Source organism: Seriola dumerili, unplaced genomic scaffold (assembly GCF_002260705.1).
Source record: "Seriola dumerili isolate Sdu_G_001 unplaced genomic scaffold, Sdu_1.0 BDQW01000105.1, whole genome shotgun sequence".
Lineage (NCBI taxonomy): Eukaryota > Metazoa > Chordata > Actinopteri > Carangiformes > Carangidae > Seriola > Seriola dumerili.
Window position 1 is genome coordinate 1,437,360 of NW_019174360.1, and position 21,940 is coordinate 1,459,299.

General features: G+C 42.9%; 2 protein-coding genes across 2 annotated transcripts in view; both read left to right on the top strand.

Moving 5' to 3' along the window:
- Positions 1 to 3,557: 3,557 nt before the first annotated feature.
- On the top strand, positions 3,558 to 8,857 carry lig4 (DNA ligase 4). Its single transcript, XM_022746530.1, has 4 exons — positions 3,558 to 3,615; positions 4,066 to 4,156; positions 4,996 to 7,066; positions 7,216 to 8,857. Exons 3-4 carry the CDS (start codon positions 5,004 to 5,006, stop codon positions 7,895 to 7,897), a joined length of 2,745 nt encoding a protein of 914 aa, XP_022602251.1. The 5' UTR covers positions 3,558 to 3,615; positions 4,066 to 4,156; positions 4,996 to 5,003; the 3' UTR covers positions 7,898 to 8,857.
- A 3,211-nt stretch (positions 8,858 to 12,068) lies between these two features.
- Positions 12,069 to 21,940, top strand: part of LOC111222765 (transmembrane protein FAM155A-like) — a 29,759-nt gene continuing 19,887 nt past the window's right edge. Inside the window, exon 1 of the mRNA XM_022746605.1 lies at positions 12,069 to 13,013. Coding sequence (XP_022602326.1) covers positions 12,327 to 13,013 — 687 coding nt within the window. The 5' untranslated portion in view covers positions 12,069 to 12,326. The remainder of the gene's footprint in view (positions 13,014 to 21,940) is intronic.

The window sequence follows — 21,940 nt, forward strand, 5'->3', positions numbered from 1 at the left end:
TCGTGCCTTGAGGCGATGGTGCATCAAAAGCGGCTTTAGCAAGTGTGTGGCTTTTTTTTCACTCTGTTTATAAAACAACTGCTAGGAATGGCATATTAGGCAGCAAACATGTGGGTACATACTGTCCTGAAAACACACGAACGCTGTGTTTGTCAGTAATGTATGTCAGCTTCAGCCTCTGGGCCACCGTCAGCAGCTGGTGCACTGTACTGCCCGATACCAAGAATACATGTCGCACTTCATTTTATAGTATGCTATGCTAAATTTAGTAAATAGGATTAGCTCAGTCCTTATTGATCTAGAGGGGGAAATTAAGGTGTCGCAGCAACACAGACATGGACGGCTTTTGCCTTTGTAAGGCAGAATAGTACTTGACATAATATGTAGTGTACTAGCATACGAGGTGTTATATTACATCTCTTATACAATATATATATTATGTAATATTGTATGTATATATTAAAGATTATATTGCTATTTTAAATCTGGAGCACAAATTTAAGGTTTTCACAGCTTTTCAACTCTGCTTCCTTCTTAAAGGTAGAAAAACACTTTACCTAAAGTTAGGGGAGTCCAAAATGACCCTGATGACATCACTATGACATCATCAGGTTCATTTTCCCAGAGCTTTTCCTCTCCAGCTGTTTTCACTGGCTGGAATGACTAGTACACTGATCTTCATGTGTAAAGTTGGTGGAATTCCTCGTTTAAAGGAGGGTAAATATTGACTTCTACCTGGATTCCCCACACCAGTGTCCTTTACGAAAGCTCGTACAATCAGTGTAAATAATCAATGAGCCTTTTGGCAAACACATTTCTCAGTGTGTCAGCAACCAGCAGGGGACAGGAAGTGTTTACGACTTGTCTGTGCAGCCACTCATCACCAGCAGCTCTCTCTGAATGAGGAGGCTGATGCGCTGCTTAATCATCGGCCATGTCGAGGGGGATTTTAGCTCTATTACTCGGCCCAATTCTCTCTTTCCCTCTGTCCCTCCATGCCAAAATCTCACTCAGTCCTACACCAGTACACTACAAGCACCCCCTTTCCTCCTCCTCCTCCTCCACCTCCACCTCCCGTTCCCTCTCAGTCCTGGTGCGAGCTGATGCATGCCACGGAAGCAGTGACGTCAGTTGTTTACTGTCTTGTAGGTCGAAGCTCGTTGCAGTGCAGCAGCACATCCAGCAGGGCTTATGTAACTCCTGTGCCTGCAGCATGACAGCATGAGAGGCCGTTTACTGCAGAGTGCGTGAAGAGTGTGCACATACTGCGCGCAGACATACAGTGTAAACAGCCAGCTTTCCTCTCCACTGCACTGCATTGTGTGTGAAGTGAAAACACGGCGGGTTCACTGCTGGAGCACATAGTGGCTCCAACTGGACCTCCTCCCTCCCCACACATATCCCAGGATCCTCCACTGCAGCAGTAGCAGCAGAGAAGTAAACAACCCTGGCTGGAGTGTGACTGAGGGCTCACTGCTGCCCAGCTCCTCCTGCACAGACACAGGGCGCCCCCTGTTGTCAGCAGAATGAACATCACCCAATTTGGAGAAGATTCAGGGGTCAGAGTCTGTTTTATTTTTCAGATTTAGAAGTCCTGCTGGTAGACTGGAAGTCTCTTCCAAAGGCATCACTGATCACATATCTATGCTTTAAAACCTGTGGGTCCTGTGATTTGACTTTTTTGGCGTTTAGGTTATTTTTTTTAAAGAAAGAGTTTGTACAAGGCAGCAAGAAAACCAGCATATCATTTCAGGGTTATGCTCTGGCTGTGCTTGAAATCTTGACATGTAGTCCATTAATCTTTATATACGTCCAAAAAAGGGTCCCAGAAAAAAGAAAGTTAAAGAGCATTCTAGACATTTAGTGCAAGATTTGAAACTATAAAAATGTCCATTTTACGTAGAAATTAACATAAAAATTAGCAATTTAATCAATAATCTCAAAACTTTACCAGTTAACCACTTGACGTTAAACAGAGAAAACTAGAACTAAATGACAAATAACCTGTCAACAATGGGAAACTATGCTGTGAAACATTTATTTCTACTTATTGGCATGAAAACGTGGCCAGTTATTCATCCTATTAGCCTACATTATGATGGAAGAGATTCACAGTCTTGCCCACAAACACTGAAGTTCTTCACATTAAAACATTAAATTGCACAAAAAGCAATTAACTCTTCCAATAAACATGATTGCCATAGTCACTTTTAAGAGAAACAAGCATCGAGTTATGTGTTTGTTTTTGAGGAAGCGGCCCTGCCTCTGCCAGGAATGTGACCTGTGTTTTGTGGAATCTACGTCAGTACAAGCCTCAGATACTTTTGATTGGGAACAACAAGACATCATTGGAATGATTTTACATTACTACACAAGTAATAGCATGTACTTGGAATTACCCCAGCGAGCACCTAATGATGTCTGTCAAAACAAGTTTGTGATGGAAACAAAAGCACAAGGTTAAAAGTCATTAAGCTGTAGGCAACAAATAAGTAAATAGCTGAATCCATTACATGTCAACACGGTGGAACAACGGCTATGTTCAAGTCAGTATTTGAAAATCATACAAATTCATTACATATATATATAACAGCTTGTTTTTCCACTCAAAATGGCTGGTTTGTGCTCATCATGCAGATGCAATAAAGAGGACTGACACGATGCCATTAGCAGCATCATTAAGTTTTAAATGGTCTCCTCTGCCCCCTCGTTCTTTGAATATTTCTGCAGATTTTTGGATGATTTTGTACTGATGCTCTTTGCTTGTGTGTTGTGTTGCAAAACTACACCTGAAGTTCAGTTCCTTGGCAGACTGGGGTCTCCCACTCACCTGTGCTGCATGTGAGAGGAAACTGAAGCACTTGGAGGAAACACATGTAAAGATATGGAGACCATGCTATAGCTTGCATCTAGTATAAATACATGAAATCATCTGAAATGTCTTTAAAATGATCCCATACCCATCTGGCTTATCAGCATGATCATCATTTTTATTAACATTGTCAAAGGCAATGTTATTATATAATATCTAGTGACAATAAGAAGAAGACTTTTAATGAGGGGAAACGCCTTCTTGTGGTCAACAAGTACTACAAGTACTTGTACTACAACCTTACTACAAGTCAAGGATGGTAAACAACTTCACTGCACCTTCTCAGCACTGCAGCGTCTCACTGTCGCCCTCTGCTGGTGAATGGAAGAGCAACAATATTATAAGTGCTAATATTAATTAATACTAATATTGATATTACATTAAATCGTAACGAGTTGAACATTTGCTACATAAGATTAGATAGAGTAAAAAAGAAAAACATTAAAAATGAAACACGATAGGTATAAAACAATGTGTATTAACAGGAAAGCACAGTGATCTGATAAATTATAGTCATAATGACTCATTAAAGATTAAATATACAAAATGTGACGTATTTGAAATGTGACGTGGTTCCAGTTTAGTTAATAAATGTAATAGTTTCCTAACAACACAAAACAACACCGTGTGGAAACAAAGGTTCCGCTCTTGTTTCCGGCGGAACATTTTCCCTGAAGGACCCTACTTTGAATACAAGGAAGTGTTGGGAATGTAGCTCACTGTTTGGAGTTGGAGGATACAAGGTGAAAAGTAACAGCTCAGTCTTTTATATTTAATTGTTTTTTGCTAATATATATCCTTACTGTTTGTACCTTTTACTTTCGCGGTCTTAAAAAAGATTTAAACGTCGCGAGCGTTTAACTGAATTCATTCACGTTTTGTTTTGAATATTACATTAAACTGCCATTATGAACATAAAATGTTATCTTAGATATTGCTTTGCTTTTTGGCAAATGTTCGTAACTTATCTGGACAGACATGCCCGGACAAAACACAGTTCCTATGACAACAGATACTTTTATTTTGAAAATTAACCGGAGTTGTAGCAGCCATTAACGTAGAAGATGTTACACTTAATATTGACGTTTAAAAGTAGTTAAAGTATATCCTTAGTAATTAATTGATTAAATACTTATCATGTTTAGACAGCTCTTCTGAATGATTGTGTAAATCTACTGTCTGTCATTTTACAGGTCATATTAAAACAGGTTGGCTTGTCACAGTGAGACATGTCAGAACATGTTGAAGTTTGACCTGTGTGGATCAATAATCTCCAACTGAAGAGTAAGTGGAACCAAAATGATAATAGTAATGATGATAAAATTCTGTTATTCTAACACTAAGGGTTTATGCTGTCAGAAACTGTTATGAAAACATGATATTCTAGATTATGTCTGTAGAGAAACACATATTTCAAAACAGAAGTAGGTTCGTTTCTTGTGGTCGTTCTGGCTTTTTATACCTGTTAACTTTTAAACAATTCTCAGTTTTATGTTTATAGTAAATGTATGGATTGCATTCAATATGGACCACCTGTATGACGAAAATAAAAAACAAAGATTAATTAATTATTTAAAAATTTTAGATTTTTTTTTATAAGGCATTTTTATTGTCAAAAAGAAAACCATCTATATATTATAGTAGGAGGACTAATATTGCTTAATGATAATAATATCTTAACACTGAAGCAGATATTCAGAACTTTAATTTAATTTAATTTTCTTTGAAAGAATATTTCAGGGTTTCCCACAAATACTTTTTATCTTTCACATTTTAGACCATGATAGGAGACTGAAATTACCCTTTGGAAGCTAAAATTGATAATAATAAGTGTAAAAATAATCAGAATCTAATGATTATTTCCATTTGTTTGTTTTGTCTGACCAATTGTCCACAACTCAAAGATTTTCAGTTTGCTGAAAGTGAAACTGGTTCCAGACAAATGTTGGTTGTGTTTGTTTGAAAAATGATTTTCAGAATAGCTGAGCATTCTTCTGATTAAACGTTTCATTATTTCTGCTTTATTATATTGATTAATTTTGAAGTTAGCTTTGGTCAAACTGCACAGTAAATTGTTGATTTATTTCTATTGGGATGATTTTTATCTTTGACGTGTATTACAGATCTCACCATGGAGGGAACTTCCAGAAGTGACGCTGCTGGCCAGCTGCCTGTCGCAGCACAGGTTCCTTTCCTTCACCTGTGTACCACTTTAGAGAAAATCCAGAAGTCTAAACTCCGTCCAGATAAATCCAAGATCCTTGGGGATTTCATTGCATCATGGAGGAAGTTTCATTCTGCCCTCCACAAGGACAAGCCCAAAACAACAGACTCTTTCTACCCAGCTATGCGCCTCATAGTCCCCTCTTTTGAACGCGAGCGGATGGCATATGGCATCAAAGAGAACATGTTAGCTAAACTGTACATCGACGTACTAGGCCTTCCAAAGAATGGCCCAGAGGCCAATAAACTGCTGAACTACCGAGCTCCATCTACATCCCAAGGAGAAGCTGGAGACTTTGCGGGCATGGCGTACTTTGTGCTGAAGAAACGGTGCACCAGCCAAGGCAACCTCAGCATCAAAGAAGTCAATGACTTTCTGGACTCGGTGGCCATGAACAACGCCAGCAATCAGAAGGATCTTGTGAAAAAGAGTCTCCTGCACCTCATCACCCAGAGCTCGGCTCTAGAGCAAAAATGGCTCATCAGAATGATCCTGAAGGACATGAAGCTCGGGGTCAGCAAAGAAACTGTTCTCCAGGTTTTCCACCCGGACGCTGCTGAGCTCTACAATGTCAACACAGACTTGAACAAGGTGTGCCAGCAGCTCCACAACCCGTCTGTCTCTTTAAGCGAAGTCTCCATTGGACTCTTCTCTGCCTTCAAGCCCATGTTGGCAGGTGTGGCTAACATCCGCAATGTGGAGAAACAGATGGGCAACAGCCCCTTTTACATCCAGACCAAGCTGGACGGGGAGCGTATTCAGCTGCACAAAGATGGAGACGTGTACAAATACTTTAGCAGGAATGCTTTTGAGTACACGCAGCAGTTTGGAGCATCTGCACTTGAGGGCTCACTAACTCCTTACATCCACAATGTTTTCAAAAGCCACGTCGTGAACTGCATCCTCGACGGCGAGATGATGGCGTACAACTCAAGCACAGAGAACTTCATGCAGAAAGGGAGCAAGTTCGACATCAAGAGGCTGATGGAGGACTCCGAGTTACAGACGTGCTTCTGCGTGTTTGACGTGTTGTTAGTCAATGACCAGAAGCTTGGCAAGGAAACACTGAAGAAACGCTATGAGACCATTCAGACGGTTTTCACCCCAGTCAAGGGAAGGATTCACCTGGTGCCACAGACCGAAGCCAGAACCGTGCAAGAGGTGGTGAACGCCCTCAATGACGCCATAGACAGCAGAGAAGAAGGGATCATGGTGAAGGATCCGTTATCCATCTACAAACCTGACAAGCGAGGGGAGGGATGGCTGAAAATAAAGCCAGAATACGTTGATGGATTGATGGATGAGCTTGACCTGCTGATTGTCGGTGGCTACTGGGGGAAAGGGAGACGGGGTGGTATGATGTCCCATTTCTTATGTGCCATTGCTGAAGCTCCAAAGCCTGGCGAGAAACCTTCACTTTTCCACAGCTTCTGCCGCATCGGCTCTGGATACACCATGAAGGAGCTGTATGACCTCGGTTTGAAGCTAGCCAAGCACTGGAAAGTGTACCGGAAGAACGACCCGCCGGCGTCCATCCTGTGTGGCACAGAGAAGCCAGAAGCCTACATCGAACCCTGCAACTCTGTCATCATCCAAGTCAAGGCGGCCGAGATAGTCGGGAGCGACATGTATAAAACCAACTGTACCCTCCGCTTCCCCAGGATCGAGAAGATCCGTGATGACAAGGAGTGGCACCAGTGCATGACTCTGGCAGAGCTGGATCAGTTCCGCAGCAAGGCGTCGGGGAAACTCGCCTCGCGCCACCTTCACATCAACGACAACGAACTGCAAAAGAAGAAGCGCAAGGTGGCAGCCAAGCCCAAGAAGGTGATCGGGCTCATCGACCACTTCAAGCCTCAGGACCTCTCCGGGGTTACCAAGGAGACGGATATGTTTGAAGATGTGGAGTTCTGCATCCTGAACGGCACCGAGGATCACCCCAAGGCCGAGCTGGAGAAGGGCGTGGCCAGGTAAAATGAAATCTGTGAATGAATTATGAGCTTTTCATTTGAGCCACTGTTTGTATACCATGTATAAATAAAGATTATCAGCATCTTTAAATCATGACTGAAAGTATCCTATTACAAATAACTGATTAGTGATGTCATCTCCGTGTCAGGTGTGGAGGAATCGTGGTTCAAAACCCAGGACGGGACACCTACTGCGTGATTGCCGGCATGGAGAACATGCGTGTGAAGAACCTGATTTTGTCCAACCAGCACGACGTGGTTTGGCCCTCATGGCTGCTGGAGTGCCTGAACCAGAAGGAAGTGGTGCCATGGCAACCACACCACATGATCCACATGTCGCCCTCCACCAGGGAACACTTTGCCAAGGAGTACGACAGCTACGGCGACAGCTACTTTGTGGACACAGACGAGCAGCAGTTGCGAGAGGTCTTCGGCAGGATCGGCAGTGGGGGCGTGGCGGCGGCTGCGGCTGCGGCCGTGGACCTCGCGCAGGTCGAGCAGCGTTACAGCTGGGACGACCTTCCCACCAGTATGTTCAGACCCTTCACAGTTTACATGGACAGCTATGCTGACATAGGAGACCCTGAAACTGCCATACCTGCCACCTGTTTGGACATCCGGGCGCTGGAGTTTCGATACCACGGGGGCACAGTGGTGCAGGAGTTGGAGGAAGGAGTCTCTCACGTCATAATCACAGAGGAAACACGACTTCTGGATTTCAAGACTCTGAGGCGGCGCTTTAGGAAGAAGTTTAAGATCGTAAAAGACTCATGGGTGACTGATTCAATTGAAGCAGGGTATCTGATGAATGACGATAACTACTTGGTTTAATGAGGGTTCTGGTGATATATACAGATTTAAGACACTGGAGGAATATCCTGTTTTTATCAAGCATTTTAATTCATTCTTAATAAGATTAGTAATAAACACTTAAAGAAAAGCTGAACAATTAAAAACTCACCATCAACATTAAGGGTGAGATAAGAGGTTTTAAGACGTGACTGTACAGGGATGTTACTTCACTTACTTTCATGCAAAGTTGATGAGTTTTATCTTCTGTTTTTAATGATTAAAGCTGCTTGTTATTAGTTTTAAATGAATATGCCACTATAAAGTTTTTTTTTCAGTTCAAAAAGTTAGAGTTGCATTATGAGACATCACAGAAGGTGTTTTGGTTTCTCTTTAAACCTTTAGCTGATTTACTGGAGAGGAGAAGAGGTTTTCCACTTTACCAAAACTGGAACACTGCGTATGATTTCTGGGAATATAAAGGTTCTGTTTCTCAAAATACTTTTAACTGTTCTTAGATTTGAACTTATCCAATCCACAGCGGACTAATGTAAATCAGTAAAGCCTGGGGAACAGATGAGTGCACAACGACTAGGGAATACTCCACCAGGAATATGGCCCATTCTTATTGTTTCATTTTAAATGGGCAGTCCAGTGATTTAGTATCGCAAGATTGGTCAAAATTGAAGCAACAGAAGGCGAGACGTTCTGATTTTTAGTACAATGTAGGGGGCAAACTCCTATAAACATCCTATATTTCCCAAAATGCAACTGGATAGCATCTTTGTTAGACCCTCCTTGATAGGTGGTGGCCTTTTGATAAAAGGAAACAGTGAAATTCTTCCTGTGCCTTTTGTGCTTTTATGTCTGTGTAATTACTAAATTAAGTACAACCCTAATAAATAATTTGATTTGGTAAAAAACAGCATTAACATTGACTGTTTGAGTGACTAATGAATTTTAAAAATTGGTAATTAACTTAAAAACGAGCGTCTGTGTGAAGTGATGGCCTCAGCTTTGTAGCGTGAGCTCAGCTGGCAGAGAGAGAGACCGAGGGACACCACAGGGGTACGTTAAAACCGGTTCAGCTCAAGGCCCTCCAACAAAGATGTCGCCATGTTTTCCTGTCTTCAAAAATGTCAGCAATGTGCCTTGGGACTCATTGATATGTTATAACCTTCATTACCACCGCCTCTTGGGTGCAGGTAGCTACCTGAGGTGTTCTGGGCATTGTTGTGCCCAAATGCCGTATGAATACATTTTCAAAGTAGAAGTGATGAGGCACCGGTTCCTAATCATATAGTGTGAATAATGGCTCTAATTGACATGTTGTAGAGTTCCCTGTAGGGTTTGTGGGTTTAAGTTTTTATAATTTTCATTCAAATTCAACTTTTACGACATTTGTGCCAGTTTAGGAACAGTTTTTTATTTATTTATTATTTATAAAGTTATGCCTCTTGTTAAAAATGCCAAAAAAGCATTAACTGTTTGAGAGAAAAATCATCTCCATTATTGGTTAAAAAAATTATAATGTGCTTCAGTAAGCACTCTGTAACCCGCCGCCCACTCTGGACTATTTCCAGGTGATGCAGAGTGAGCGTTTGATTGACAGGCTTTAATTAGAGGTACTCGTCCAGCATTTGTTCCTGTGTGCCTTCTGAATGTGAAGCATTGTGTCACTGCAGCACAGCTGTTTGTATTGAATAGTCCAACTGCTGGTCCTCTGAAAGGTTTCACAGGAGCAAATTATTAGTCCTAAGGATGTGGATATGAAAACAGTAGCAGAAAAAAAAAACAGCCGCTGAAAGCTAGCATTGCAGAAATACCATGTCCTAATGGGATAAATGCCCTAATTAGACTGGCTGTAGCTGTTGGAGAGCAGAATGGCAAGTTCGCTGGACACAAGCAGAAACAAATGAAGCGGCCCCCTAGACAACCAGCAGCTGCGCGCACTCAGCTGAAATAAATGAGCTCCTGCAGAGACCAAACACAGGCTCATGGCTGCAGGGAGGGTTTGTCTGCAGCAATTAGCGCGGCCCACCCTCAATGAAGAAATTCAGCAACTCAAGCTCCGTAAACAAGGGGTATAAGGTTCATAAATCAGTGACATTTGACCAAAATCGAAGTCTGCTAAACTGGTCATGGTTGATTCGACTCAGATTTACAAACTGCATCAGTAAAAGTTAGAATCAGTCTCAGGCTCTTCTAGCTCTGAATTACAGCGTCTAATACATTTTTATAAGCTCTCACTTGCTTTGGGGAAAAACATTTGTTTGTAGAATAAGAGCCCTTCCTTTAAATCTTTTTCACTGTGGAGAACGGAGCCACTGGTGACAACACAAACTATCTGCCTGGACAATGTACAAGCAGGTAAAAGCAACTTTTTGCATCAGGAATAGAATAACAGAACCACAAGTAACAAGTGGTTTTAGTGACAACACCGGTAAGCTTTTTTCTGTATAAACGAAAAGGGCTTGTGACCCCTTTCAGAAATGTGCTTATTCGTTTTGTTTTGTTTTGTTTTTTTCAAAAGAGATGAGATGAGAAGATCAATACCAATCTCATATGTGCTGGGTATGAAGCTAGAGCCAGGAGACGGCTAGTTTTGATGTTACACTTTGCTTTTTAGAATAAAAAAAGATGCCACATGTTAATTGTGAGCTTTAGTTGTGCTTGCAGGTGGATTTTACCTTTGGTCAGAGCCATGCAGGCTAGCTCTTTCCCCCTGCTTTCAGTCTTTATGCTAAGCTAAGCTAACTGTCTCCTACCTTGAGCCTCATACAAGTATTTACAAAAGTGAGTTTTGGCCAAAAAACAAAACGTCAAATACAAATTGCATTCATTTACTACTGTTCTAAGAGACTTGAGACTTGCTTTAATTGTGCAATCTGTCACAATAAACCTCATGTCTGCTTTAATTGTTCTCAAAATTATCGCTGAGTGGTAATGGAGTCGTCAGAACTTTGTAAGATTTTTAATGTTTCTGCTGCATCACCATGCAACGATAACACAACACAGAAATAAATGAAAACAAGTGCACAACAGCAGCCTGAAGCACACTTGATCCCAAATGGTCTAAAACATGCAAAAAGCATTGGTGTCCTTTAAAGAGGAAACAGGCTCCTTTCTTTGGATGAGAGCATCTTGCCTGAGGCTGAAACCAGGTGAGTACCAACCTGTGTGACTGGTCCAAAGTCAAGTCGACCAGAATAAAGACTAGAATAAGTCTGCTAATATTCATTTTCAAAATAAAACAGGCTAAACTACAAACTCTACTAAGCTAGTAAGCACCTTTTATTGTTTCGTATCTATTATACACCTGATTTAAGTAAGTGTTTTCTTCATTTCTTCTTCTATAGACACAAATAGTTTAAATAATATTTCTTTTTTTAAGACTGACACACAGGCTTTAATTTTGAAGTCACAATTACAATATTTCTGGTGAATTTTTCAGCGGCCTCTCGGACTTGACATGCCATCGTATGGAGGGATGCGGCGGCTGCGGTGCGCGCGCATAACGTCAGAGACGGAGAAGTTTGGCCAAGTTAGCACGAGAGAGTAGCAGAATACCGGATATTAGGTGAGGTGACTTTCAAAATAAAACGCAACACGTAGCTTCCCTGGATGCATCATAACATGTTTTTGTTTGTACACATTCTATATGAAATGTTATCTTGTTTTAGTTATGCAGTAAACATTATTATTTAGTTTTTCTTTTCCTTGCTGTATTAAAATTATGTAATTATAAATGCAGTAGGCTTATACCAATTATTTTTGTCTAAGAATCTTCAAATTTTGAAGTTCAATAGACCCTCAACTTGGAGAAGGGGTCTAAACACATATTTGAGGGGTCAAATGAGGCAGATATGACACACAAATCTACATAAATCAGCCTGCGACCTTTATTTTGAATGTCAGACCCGGAAACGCTGCCGGTTACTGCTGCTGACTTGACGCAGATTCCTGCAAATACACCGTCTCTTGGCGAACATGGCGGCAACTTAACAACGGCAGAGAGATGAAGACGGTGAGGGCTTGAAAAAGAAAAGAGGTCTGTTACAGGCTGTAGGCCTCTCCGCCGACACAAAGGCAGACAGCCTCGCCATGTTGGAAGAGAATAGCGCCCTTGTCCCTGTTCGACCGAGGCCGGGGAAAACGTAAACGCGTCGGTGAGTGTTTCTAAAAACGGGAGTCGAGGCTACGCAGAGGAGCGGAGCGGCGCGGAGCTCAAGGCGGACGGGGAGGACAGCGGCTTCGCCGGTCAGCCATGGAGGATGCGGCCCGCAGTCGCCAGCGTCTAATTTCCCATCCGACCCACGCTCATTTTGATGGGAATTACCGCTAATAGCAAAGGCAAGCCGGGACAACCCACCACCCGACACTTGAGGGGAGGAAAACGCGAAGCGGACCCCACGTCAATGACTGTTGCGGCAGAGGAGCCCCCACGGTGGAGTCGGCCGGTTCCCAAAATATGACCAGGGGTGCTGGGACGTGTTGGCAGCAAGAAGATGACGACGGCTTCCAAATCTGGCTAGAGCCCCCCCGCGACAACCAAAAGCCATTCACCGACTCAGAGAGGGCGCAGAGATGGCGACTGTCCTTGGCATCCCTCTTGTTCTTAACCATCCTCCTCTCTGATCACCTGTGGTTCTGCGCCGAGGCCAAACTGGCCCGGACCCTGGACAAGTTCGCATCCTCCCACCTCCTCTCACCCCAGACCCACTCAGCACACAGCAGCCTCAGAGGAAACCCAGATGCTATTTTTATAGGAAACTCTACCAAACATTTGTGGCGGCTCGAAACTTGCCACCAGGATAGTTTATCTAAGAACTGCTTTGCTTTCGCAGATGCCGACCATTTGTGCAGCGGCCTTTCCGACAAAGAGGGGACGCGGGCTGTAAATATGAGCGATTTGTACCTTTCCTTTTGTAACTCCTACTCTCTGCTGGATTTGTTTTACGGGTCGACAAGTCCGGACAATTTGAACTGCAGCCTCGACGTGCTCGGCGATGGCGACACTACCAGATGCAGCCTGTGCGTCCAGGCGTACCAGCGCTACGACCAGCACGCCCAGGAGAAATACGAGGACTTTGAGCTCCTGACTCAGAAATATGAGCCGGGGGCATATTCAGTGAGGACGTGCATGGAGCAGTGCAAGGTAGGCTGCAAAGGGAAGGGGGTGTGGGTGTGTGGGGGGTTGGGGGTGGGGGGCAGTTGGGGGTTTGGAGGGGAGAGTGATGTGGTGGCCATCTGTTGATTTGGGCCCGAATAGATGCCAGTTTTGGTCCTCCTCCTCCTCCTGTCGCCATGGAGACGGATGACAGATTCAAGGAGACTCCCGGCTCCGGGCCTCATGTTCATTCATCTCCTCATTGTGTTGAGGCCCCATGCTAATGTGCAGATGGAGGCCCTGCTAGTGTCTTTTCAGCACCCAGCATCATTTAGTTCACGCTCTGTTCTTTGACATTGAAGACCGCTGCGCTGCTTTAGCCAATAATCCTGATCAAGCATCGATAACCTAGACTGGGCTGTTAGAGCTGCCTGAGCCTTTATAGCCTCGCGTTTATCACATTGTAATGAAGAGGAGACTGCTGGTATATGCAAACAACTCTGGGAGCCTGTGTCCTGTGTGCATTGTCGCAGTCCGCCAGGTGTTCATCATGGCCGCCCCACTTCATATCAAGAGCGTTTCATTAAAGTCAAGAGGTGGTTTCCTTGCCTAATGTGGCGGAAGGCTTTTTTCGCTTCGACTTGTGTTTGCTCATTACTAGGCCCGCACGGAGGCCTCGTTCCAGCCAGGCCCAGACTCGCTCTCTGATTGCCATGCGCTGTTAACCAGCTCATAACAGACCAAGGTGGGTCAAACAGGCTGTTGTGGGTGTCCGGGAAACGCGGGAGGGAGCCGGTCAGGGACACAGCCGCCGCTGTGTGCGGCCGCTGTGAGCCACAAAGAGCTGCATCCAGCACCGCGGACAGCTCCACGGCAGCGCGGAGCTGTCCGCGGTGCTGAATGGCGCTGCCCGGCTCCATTCACAGAAGCCCTGGCCAATCCCAGATGGCCTCCATTCACCCAGCCAGTGTCAGAGACACGAGCACGGGCGTCAAAAACGCGACTCTAATCAGGCCATCTGTCTGCTTCTACCAACCCAATGCATTTAGATAGACCCACATGCACATGAGCTGGGCCTAGTTAAAAACTAGCTTATATTTAGAAGAGGAAAACAGTGTGTGTGTGTGTGTGTGTGTGTGTGTGTGTGTGTGTGTGTGTGTGTGTGTGTGTGTCTGTGTGTGTGTGTGTGTGTGTGTGTGTGTATTAATTAAACAATGGTCCACTTTCTTTTATATCCTGTTTGCTGTCCAATGTCTTAATCCTGGCAAAGACAAAAAGACAACAGAGCTTCTTTAGGTTAAGATACTTCCAGCGTTCAAGTTGTAAACCTCACATTCTTACAGACGCACACTCTCTGTGTTTACACAAGCAGACTGCTGTACTTTAATGGATCTTATATTTAAACATGAAATCAGGTTTCACAGTTTTTATCACTGATGGTTTTGAAATCATGGTTTGAAGCCGAGGGACGTATTTATCAATTCGAACCATCCTGAAATCATTCTTCTGTTCTGGGTAGAGCTGATATGATTAGTCTATTAATCAATCAGGTGATCGTCAAAAAAAAATATTTGATCATGATTTTTCAAGCAAAAAAGTGAAAAAAAGTCCAAACATCTTTGGGTTTGGGACAAGACATTTGAAGACCTTGGGCTCTTGCAGCCTTAGTTCTGATATTTCTTATAACTCGTCATTGCCAGAAGCTTTACTGTATATCCCATCACCACTAGCTCACCACACTCTGCATACAAGCCCCTTTGTTAATGAATGTAAAGCCTGACTTGAGCCACTTCAGAGTCTTACTTCAAGATCGGTTGCCAGCGTTAGAATATACGATCATGCTACACCGCTGATGAATGCAGCTTTCTTAAGAAATAGCCAAGCCAGCACACAGGCTCGCCATCAGCCATTGGAGGAAAGGCTCCCATTGATGTCAGCTGACGATGCATCAGCTGTGCATTACGCTCAAGCCTCCGTGTGTGACATTCCCCCGCACGTTTTCATGTCACCTCTCGACCTTTGAAGGAAACAGTCATTTAATCAAGCTGCTGAATGACCCTTGTCCATTACCTTGATTGTGGGTTTGTAAAAATGTTGTATGTGGTCTGCAGCGTTACAGAAAGAGCAGCATGACTCACGCGATAATGTCAAGCTCTTGTTGAGTTAATGGCTATCTGACTTGTAGAAGCCTAGCTGTTCAAGTTGTGTGCCCGCTCAGGCATATGTGCATGTAATCTCTGTAAATATGGCAAGATTATAGTGAACACTGAGCCGGCAGGTGTGAAAACAAATAGATCCCTGCCTCATTGTCTCATTTCAACATGCAGGGCAGCGGCAGTGCAGGCCGGTCGAGCCGGGAAGATCGCTGACATTTCAAGTGAGGATATTTGACATTGAGATTAGCGTTTGTTGTGCAGGAGTGGGTCCTGCGGTCCTCAGGTGGCGCTTTGATTCCTCTAGCCTGAGGTGAAACATCACACAGTGGACATGACCACTGTGCTGTTCCTCACAATGGGATCCTCCATCATCTGGCTCTGTGAAAACCCTCCATTCATCTTGACAGCGGGGCCGGGCTTGAAACATTTAAACCGGGCCCGGCGCACTAACGCTGACTTGAAAGCAGCAGTATTTTCCCAGCGTTTTTTTTTTTTTTTGTTTTTCATTGTTGTTGCTGTTGTTGTTTATGCCGAGTGTGAACCAAAATGAAATGTCAGACTCACTAGTAGTTTCACAGGAAACAGTGAAGCCAAAACAAACCTGGCTTCTCAAAAAGCATGTTGGCAGGAAAACAACTGTTATCCACGAAGGCCTGGGGTCTCAGCACTGTAATCACATTGTTTAATGTAAGGTTTCCCACCTGTGATGCCAAAAGTCTAACAACACAACTATTATCAGGGCCTGTTAACAGGAAGCTTATTCCAGCACACAGATGTGTAATCTCCTTGTAGGTGCACCACAGGTAAACCCAAAAGCTATTGTTTGAATGTCTGTAGTGAACTGCTGGTGCTTTCATGATACTTCAGTGCTTGTGGCTGCTTTCAGTCGTCAATAACCACGTTATATAATGTTATAGTTCCTGTCCAAAAGTCTGTAGCATCAAAACAACAATGAACGTTTGTTGTAAAGCCTAAAAACACTGTGTTTTGTTGTTATTAAGTCTGCAACTAACCATTACTTTCATTATTGATTAATATGCCCAATATATTCTCTATAATCTGTTCATCATTTGGTTTTAAATTACAGAAAATAGTGAAAATGCCTTATCTTAGAGCTCAGTGTGTCGTATTCAAATGGGTTGTTTAGACAGACCAACAGTTCTCAAACCCAAAGATATTCAGTTTACTGTCACAAAAGATGAGGAAAATCAGAAAAAATGCAAATTTAAAGGCCCTGAAATGTATTTTCTCAGTCAGTTTCTTACTGTGAGTGATAGAATCCAATATTTTCTGCCAAAGTTTGAACAGTTTTGGTTATTTGGTCACTGTCGTTCAAATCTGATCAAACCACAGCCACGCAGTTTTAACAAAGCGTTTTTTCAGCGTTAAACTTTTAATAAATAATAAGTAAAGATGTTTTTGTTTGTCGCTCATTTAGTCACGAATGTTTAATGCTACAGAGAAACACTTTGTAAGTTTCCAGGAACATCGAAGAAACTTAAACCAGTGGAGTTTCTGCATTTCTGACGTATACAATTAGTTTCACATTTGTTGCTAATGACTTCTCAATCACTCAATTAATTGACTAATTGTTTGAAAATGTCTACATGTTGCTTTTTGTTGTGTGGCTATCAGTTTGTGGTTATTTGACTGATTTGTTCGTCAGCACCATGTTGAATAGGAGAATCAAAGCCTTATTTTTTCAGTTTACCTTGTGTTTACGTGGCTCATATACTTAAATAGATTCATGAACGTACAGATTTCTTGCTAATGCATAGAGGATGCACGCACTAAGGGTTAATCCTGCCTTTGTGATGATGTTAGATTTCCCAAATTACATGTGAGAAAAGTGAGAAACATCAGGGTTTCCCACCAGAAATGATGAGCTGGAGGACTCTTCATTTTGGGTTTAGAAAACGTCCCAGTTCCCATCTGACAGGATCGCAGCGGGAGACAAAAAATATCTACAATTTTTTCACAAGAACTCTGGAAATTGCCTGACAAGAATAATGAATTTGGCTTCACAGGTGTCTGCCCATGTGCTCCTCTGTGGTCATTTCACTCATTTGTGATTTTAAAAGGCAGAACTCTCAGCACCTGAGCAAGTAATGATGGAGTGTCTGGAACTGAACCGTCTGCTTCCACTGCCACTTCTGTTATTACCTCTACCTTTTAGACCTGCCACCACTACCTGCATCGCCGCTATGATATCAAATAATTTTAAAACACATTCCCTGACAAGTCTGTGCACAAATCCGTCTCCTCCACCCCCCACCCTCCAGGTCCAATTGAATGTCTAATCTTAGCCGGTGTTGTGTGCAAGTGGAAAGGAGGACAGCGTCCACAGCGTCGTCCCTCTTTAGATCCTTGTCAACCGCACACATCTGCATTGATCTGAGCTCTTTTTGAGCCGCAGGGACGGGGTGGCAGCATTACCACGAGGCTGATCCCTATTGATTTGCACCGAGTGGTCCGCGTTCACTCGCCCTTCATTTGATAGTGGGCAGCTCCTCCGACCAAAATAGGGCAGCGCCTGAGCTCAGTGAAGACATCATGTCACTGTCTGAACCTGTTTGATTATGCCATAAGATGTGGGAGAGTGTGTGTGTGTGTGTGTGTGTGTGTGTGTAGATGAGGGGATGTACAGTTTAGAAAGAGACCAATGTTAAAGTTACACTCTCTTCATCTGTTATCTCCCTAATTATAAAGGGACAGTTATGTAATTCTGCAGTAAATGATGTGTGACAACGGGGATATCAGTTCTCCGATGTGGAAGCCCTGAAACGAAATCTGAGCGCTGATTGAAGCGTCTTCTCTTATGGCTTTGAAAATGCTTGAGCTTTACATTCGGATGAACAAACCTGCTGTTTAACAACATCTTAACAAGTCCAATCACTATTAGAAACAGTATATAAGCCGGTTAATGCTATGACTAACTGGCTACAACAGCCTGAACTATCTCAGCTGTTGAATTGAAATTCAGCTCAATCAGGAGAGACTCATGAGAGGATCAAAAGAGTATGAGAACAGACTTTGGCGCTCAGACCCCTGACAGGAAGTGGATCACCGTGGGGAATGGTCCATAGGAGCGAGGTGCCGAGACACCGGCGGTGGCGATGAGGAATGAGAGAGGGGGAAACTTCTGATTGGATGGTTTTGATTGGAGATGGTCGGGAATTCACAGGTGAGGCGGCGAAGAGGTTGGAGGTCAGAGACAGAGAGAGAGAGAGAGAGGACACTTTTAAAACTTTGACGGCTTGCGTGTGATTGGCTAAAGGCCACCGTGTCAGGTTGTGATGAGAATGAGCTCATGTTTAAATATGAGCAATGTTGCAAATCAATAAACAGGATGTACTTTTATTGATCAGGTACTTGAGTCACTATTAGATTAGATTATCAGATTCTCTGTAGCTTTTACTACATGATTAAATATAATGAAGCCACTATGATCACACACTCACCAGTAAAAGTAAATTAGTGAAGTGGCGTAGATTTGTGAAACCGTCAGTGAGACAGGTGTAGCAGGTAAATGATTGGCTGATGTCATTATCAGATTTTTAAACCCTCCCTCTAACGTTGAACTAAAATCTGATCATTATTAATATTTATTCAGTCAAACAGCTACATACCTGTCACATCACAGGGACACTACCTGGCATCCCTTCATCAGTGAAGAGACAGTATTTCCATGGAGATCCGTCGCCATCAGCGTCGTTCTTGCTGTGTATTAGTTTGACGATGAGAGTGTTTTGTGTGTCTACACCCAAACCAGCAGTGATTACATGGTGGAGGTGGCTCACATCCGGCTGCCGCTGCAGCCATGAATGAATGAAGACCGTTGCAGTGCGTTGCATTATTCCAGGCGGTCAAGGCAACGGAAGTGCTCACGTGTGATTTCCGGCCTTTGTGTCTTCCTGCGGCGGTTGTGAATGCTGACCTTGGAGAGGGTTTTGTCCCTTCAAGATGCCCGGCCCACTCCACAACAGCTCTTTTTTTTTATTTTTTATGAATGGGCAGATCCCTGAGCTGCATGCTAATGAGGCGGGAAGAGGAGAGGGGGGGGGGGGCTAGCTGTTGCAGAGCACAGCAGCGCTTCCATATTGTTTTAACAGTGAAGAGCAGAGAGCAGATCAGACCACATGGGCAGGAGGGAGGGAGGGAGGGAAACTGCACCAGGCAGAAGGGGTTAAAGTGGGTTACCCAATTAATAGGCCTCATTTAACCTCTGTGGCATTTCCATTATAGATGACACGTGGAGTCATTTCTCTGATGTATAGTAATGTTGTCAATCAAGTTAATCAGAGCTGCATCATCTCTGCTGGTAGGAGTGGCTCCATTTAGGAAACAAGATTTTGTTTTTATTTTTATTGAGGTTCTTGTGTTTAACAATCGAATTGCATCAAGGAGACACTGAACCACATTTTTCATCCTAACAATTTTAATGAAACGTACACAAAACACAGCAGGTCAGACACCACCAACACAGAGAAGGGAGAAAGTTGCTGCCGTTGTTTTCTCATGTTATCATTTTTAAACAAAAGCATTTGGAATTGGCCGTGTGAGGATTTCCTCTGCTCATGTGGTTTTCGGGTGTATACGTGTCGTATTTGTGAATAGCAGACAAACTGAGAATATCTACTCTTCAGGCCCCTCAAAACACTGCATTGTTCCTCCTTCATAGAGTTCAGTGAGCTGGTCTAAACCTCTTTCATGCCAGTGTCTAAGCTGCACATCCTGACACGGATGGTGGGAAATCTGGGTTACTCCATATGGGAGCCAGAAGTGAAAAATGATTTTCAGATTTGAAATAAATTCTAATCTTGTTGCATGGATTGAGTGTCACAATATAGTTGTTTCAAACCTCTACTTTTGTTTTCATGCAGCTAACGATGTTAGTAAACCGCATCTGGATCTTGATACTCGCTGCTCTTTCATTGGTCAACCTAGCAGCAGCAGTAGTGGTGGGCGGGGCATAAGGCCTGATCCAGAATCTCTCAATGAGGAAGAGTAGATATGCTTCCAGCCCCAGTTTTCCTTTATTTTTCTTTTACTTTTTATATTGGAAAACATTTAAAACGTGTCTGGAGAGGAACTTTAAGTCGTAAAGTAAATTTACCTATTTTCATTCTACATCTTTGATCCGCCAGATAAATTCTGTAAACATTCTTGTCTACATTTGCTAAGAAGCCGCTGGGAAGCGAGTTACACAGCATCTGTGGAGAGGAAACGAGACTTGTTTGTGTTTTGGTTGCACACATATGGATGGACCCCAAATTCACAACAGCACCATTGTTTAATGAGCCGTTGGATTTTTACTCAAGCTTGCGGCATGGCTCTGGGGATGGCAGTGTCGTTCGGCCCACTACTGTGAAGTGATGGCGATACAATACCACTAATACCACTCTGCTGTTTCCTCCTCAGAACCTGAAATGTCTCTTTTTATTGATATTTTCAAGTTAAACGAACTGGATGCAAGATCAAATGATTGATCACACGATTAGGTGTTGTCTTTAATGAATATAATGTAATATGCATCAAATTAGGTGTCAGATAGGATATCTCCTAAAATGAGTGAATTGTGTTTGTCCTCTTAGAGCTTTATAATTTTAATACTTGTCACACTTAAAGGCCCTAAAATGTCTTTTTCCAATCAGCTTCTCGTTCCGAGCGCACCAATCAGGATTTAGTAACTGATTAATCAAATCTGATTAAACCACACCCACAAAGATCCTGATGAAGAAGATTAACTGAATTTTTATCAAGGTAAAACTCTTGAAATAAATACCTAAAGAAGAGTTTGTTTTGAAAATATTTAATGTTACACAGAAATACTTAAAACACAAGGTCAAACTCTCAGGGCTTTAAATTCAGTTCCACTCTGAGCTGAACACGTGCAGCTACTGAGTAAAGATTAGAAAACATATGCAGTCCTAAGGAAGACGCACAGATGTGTCGTAATGACACATTCTTTAAAAAATCCTCCCTGGAGATGAATTCCATTTAGTTGCCAAGCTGTTCTCCTGTTTAGGCCATAATGGAACAAGCAAAATTTAATTATAAAAACATTCATTACGTTGGATTCATAATTGCCAGAAAATGAAGATGTTGCAAGCAGGATGTGTTTTTTTTTTTTCCCCCCTGTGAAACACCTAAGGGTGAGACTAATACCTCTATTCATTTATGGGCATGACATCAATTAGTCTAACAGTCCTGTTGTCTGCATAGGTATTTGAATGGATTATTTTTACGGGGACAGATAGATGCCTGAATGCATATCCCAGTCGCTGTGTGCCGTATTGAATTTTAGTGTTTAATTAATGTAGAAAATGTTTTTTTAGAGCAGGGTGGAGGGTTTTTTTCTGCCTTTGCTCAGGGGACACTGTCCGTAGCTGGATATAGAGACGAAAACTGATGATTACGTAGCCCAGATATCCTGTGTGCTGCCTTCACATGATCACATCTAAATTCCCCACCACTTGGCACTAATGGGATTATCTAACCTTCCCCTTATTCACCCATTAAGTACCTCTTTTAAAAAAAAAGCCTTTCCAGAGCAGGTCTGCATGTATACAGTGGACTAGGTAAAAGGTTATGTTTGAATCTCTGTTAAGCTCCATGTGGCCCATTAGGATGATTGAGCAGGATGTTTGTCCTGTTAACTGAATTGTCACTGGGCACTGAGTTTTGTTTATGAGACTGTTTACCTAACAGCACTATTTCCTCAGAAACTAGGATAACGGCATCGTGGCTGTATCCCTCCGCCACTCAAGACTACTTTCAGGTCGCATCCCTGTTTATCCAGAATCGTATAAAATACGA

Bases quoted from the DNA above. Each gene is read 5' to 3' on its own strand.
- lig4 (XM_022746530.1), top strand. From the start codon at position 5,004: ATGGAGGGAACTTCCAGAAGTGACGCTGCTGGCCAGCTGCCTGTCGCA. The intron at 7,067-7,215 runs GTAAAATGAAAT...TCTCCGTGTCAG, and splicing joins CTGGAGAAGGGCGTGGCCAG to GTGTGGAGGAATCGTGGTTC.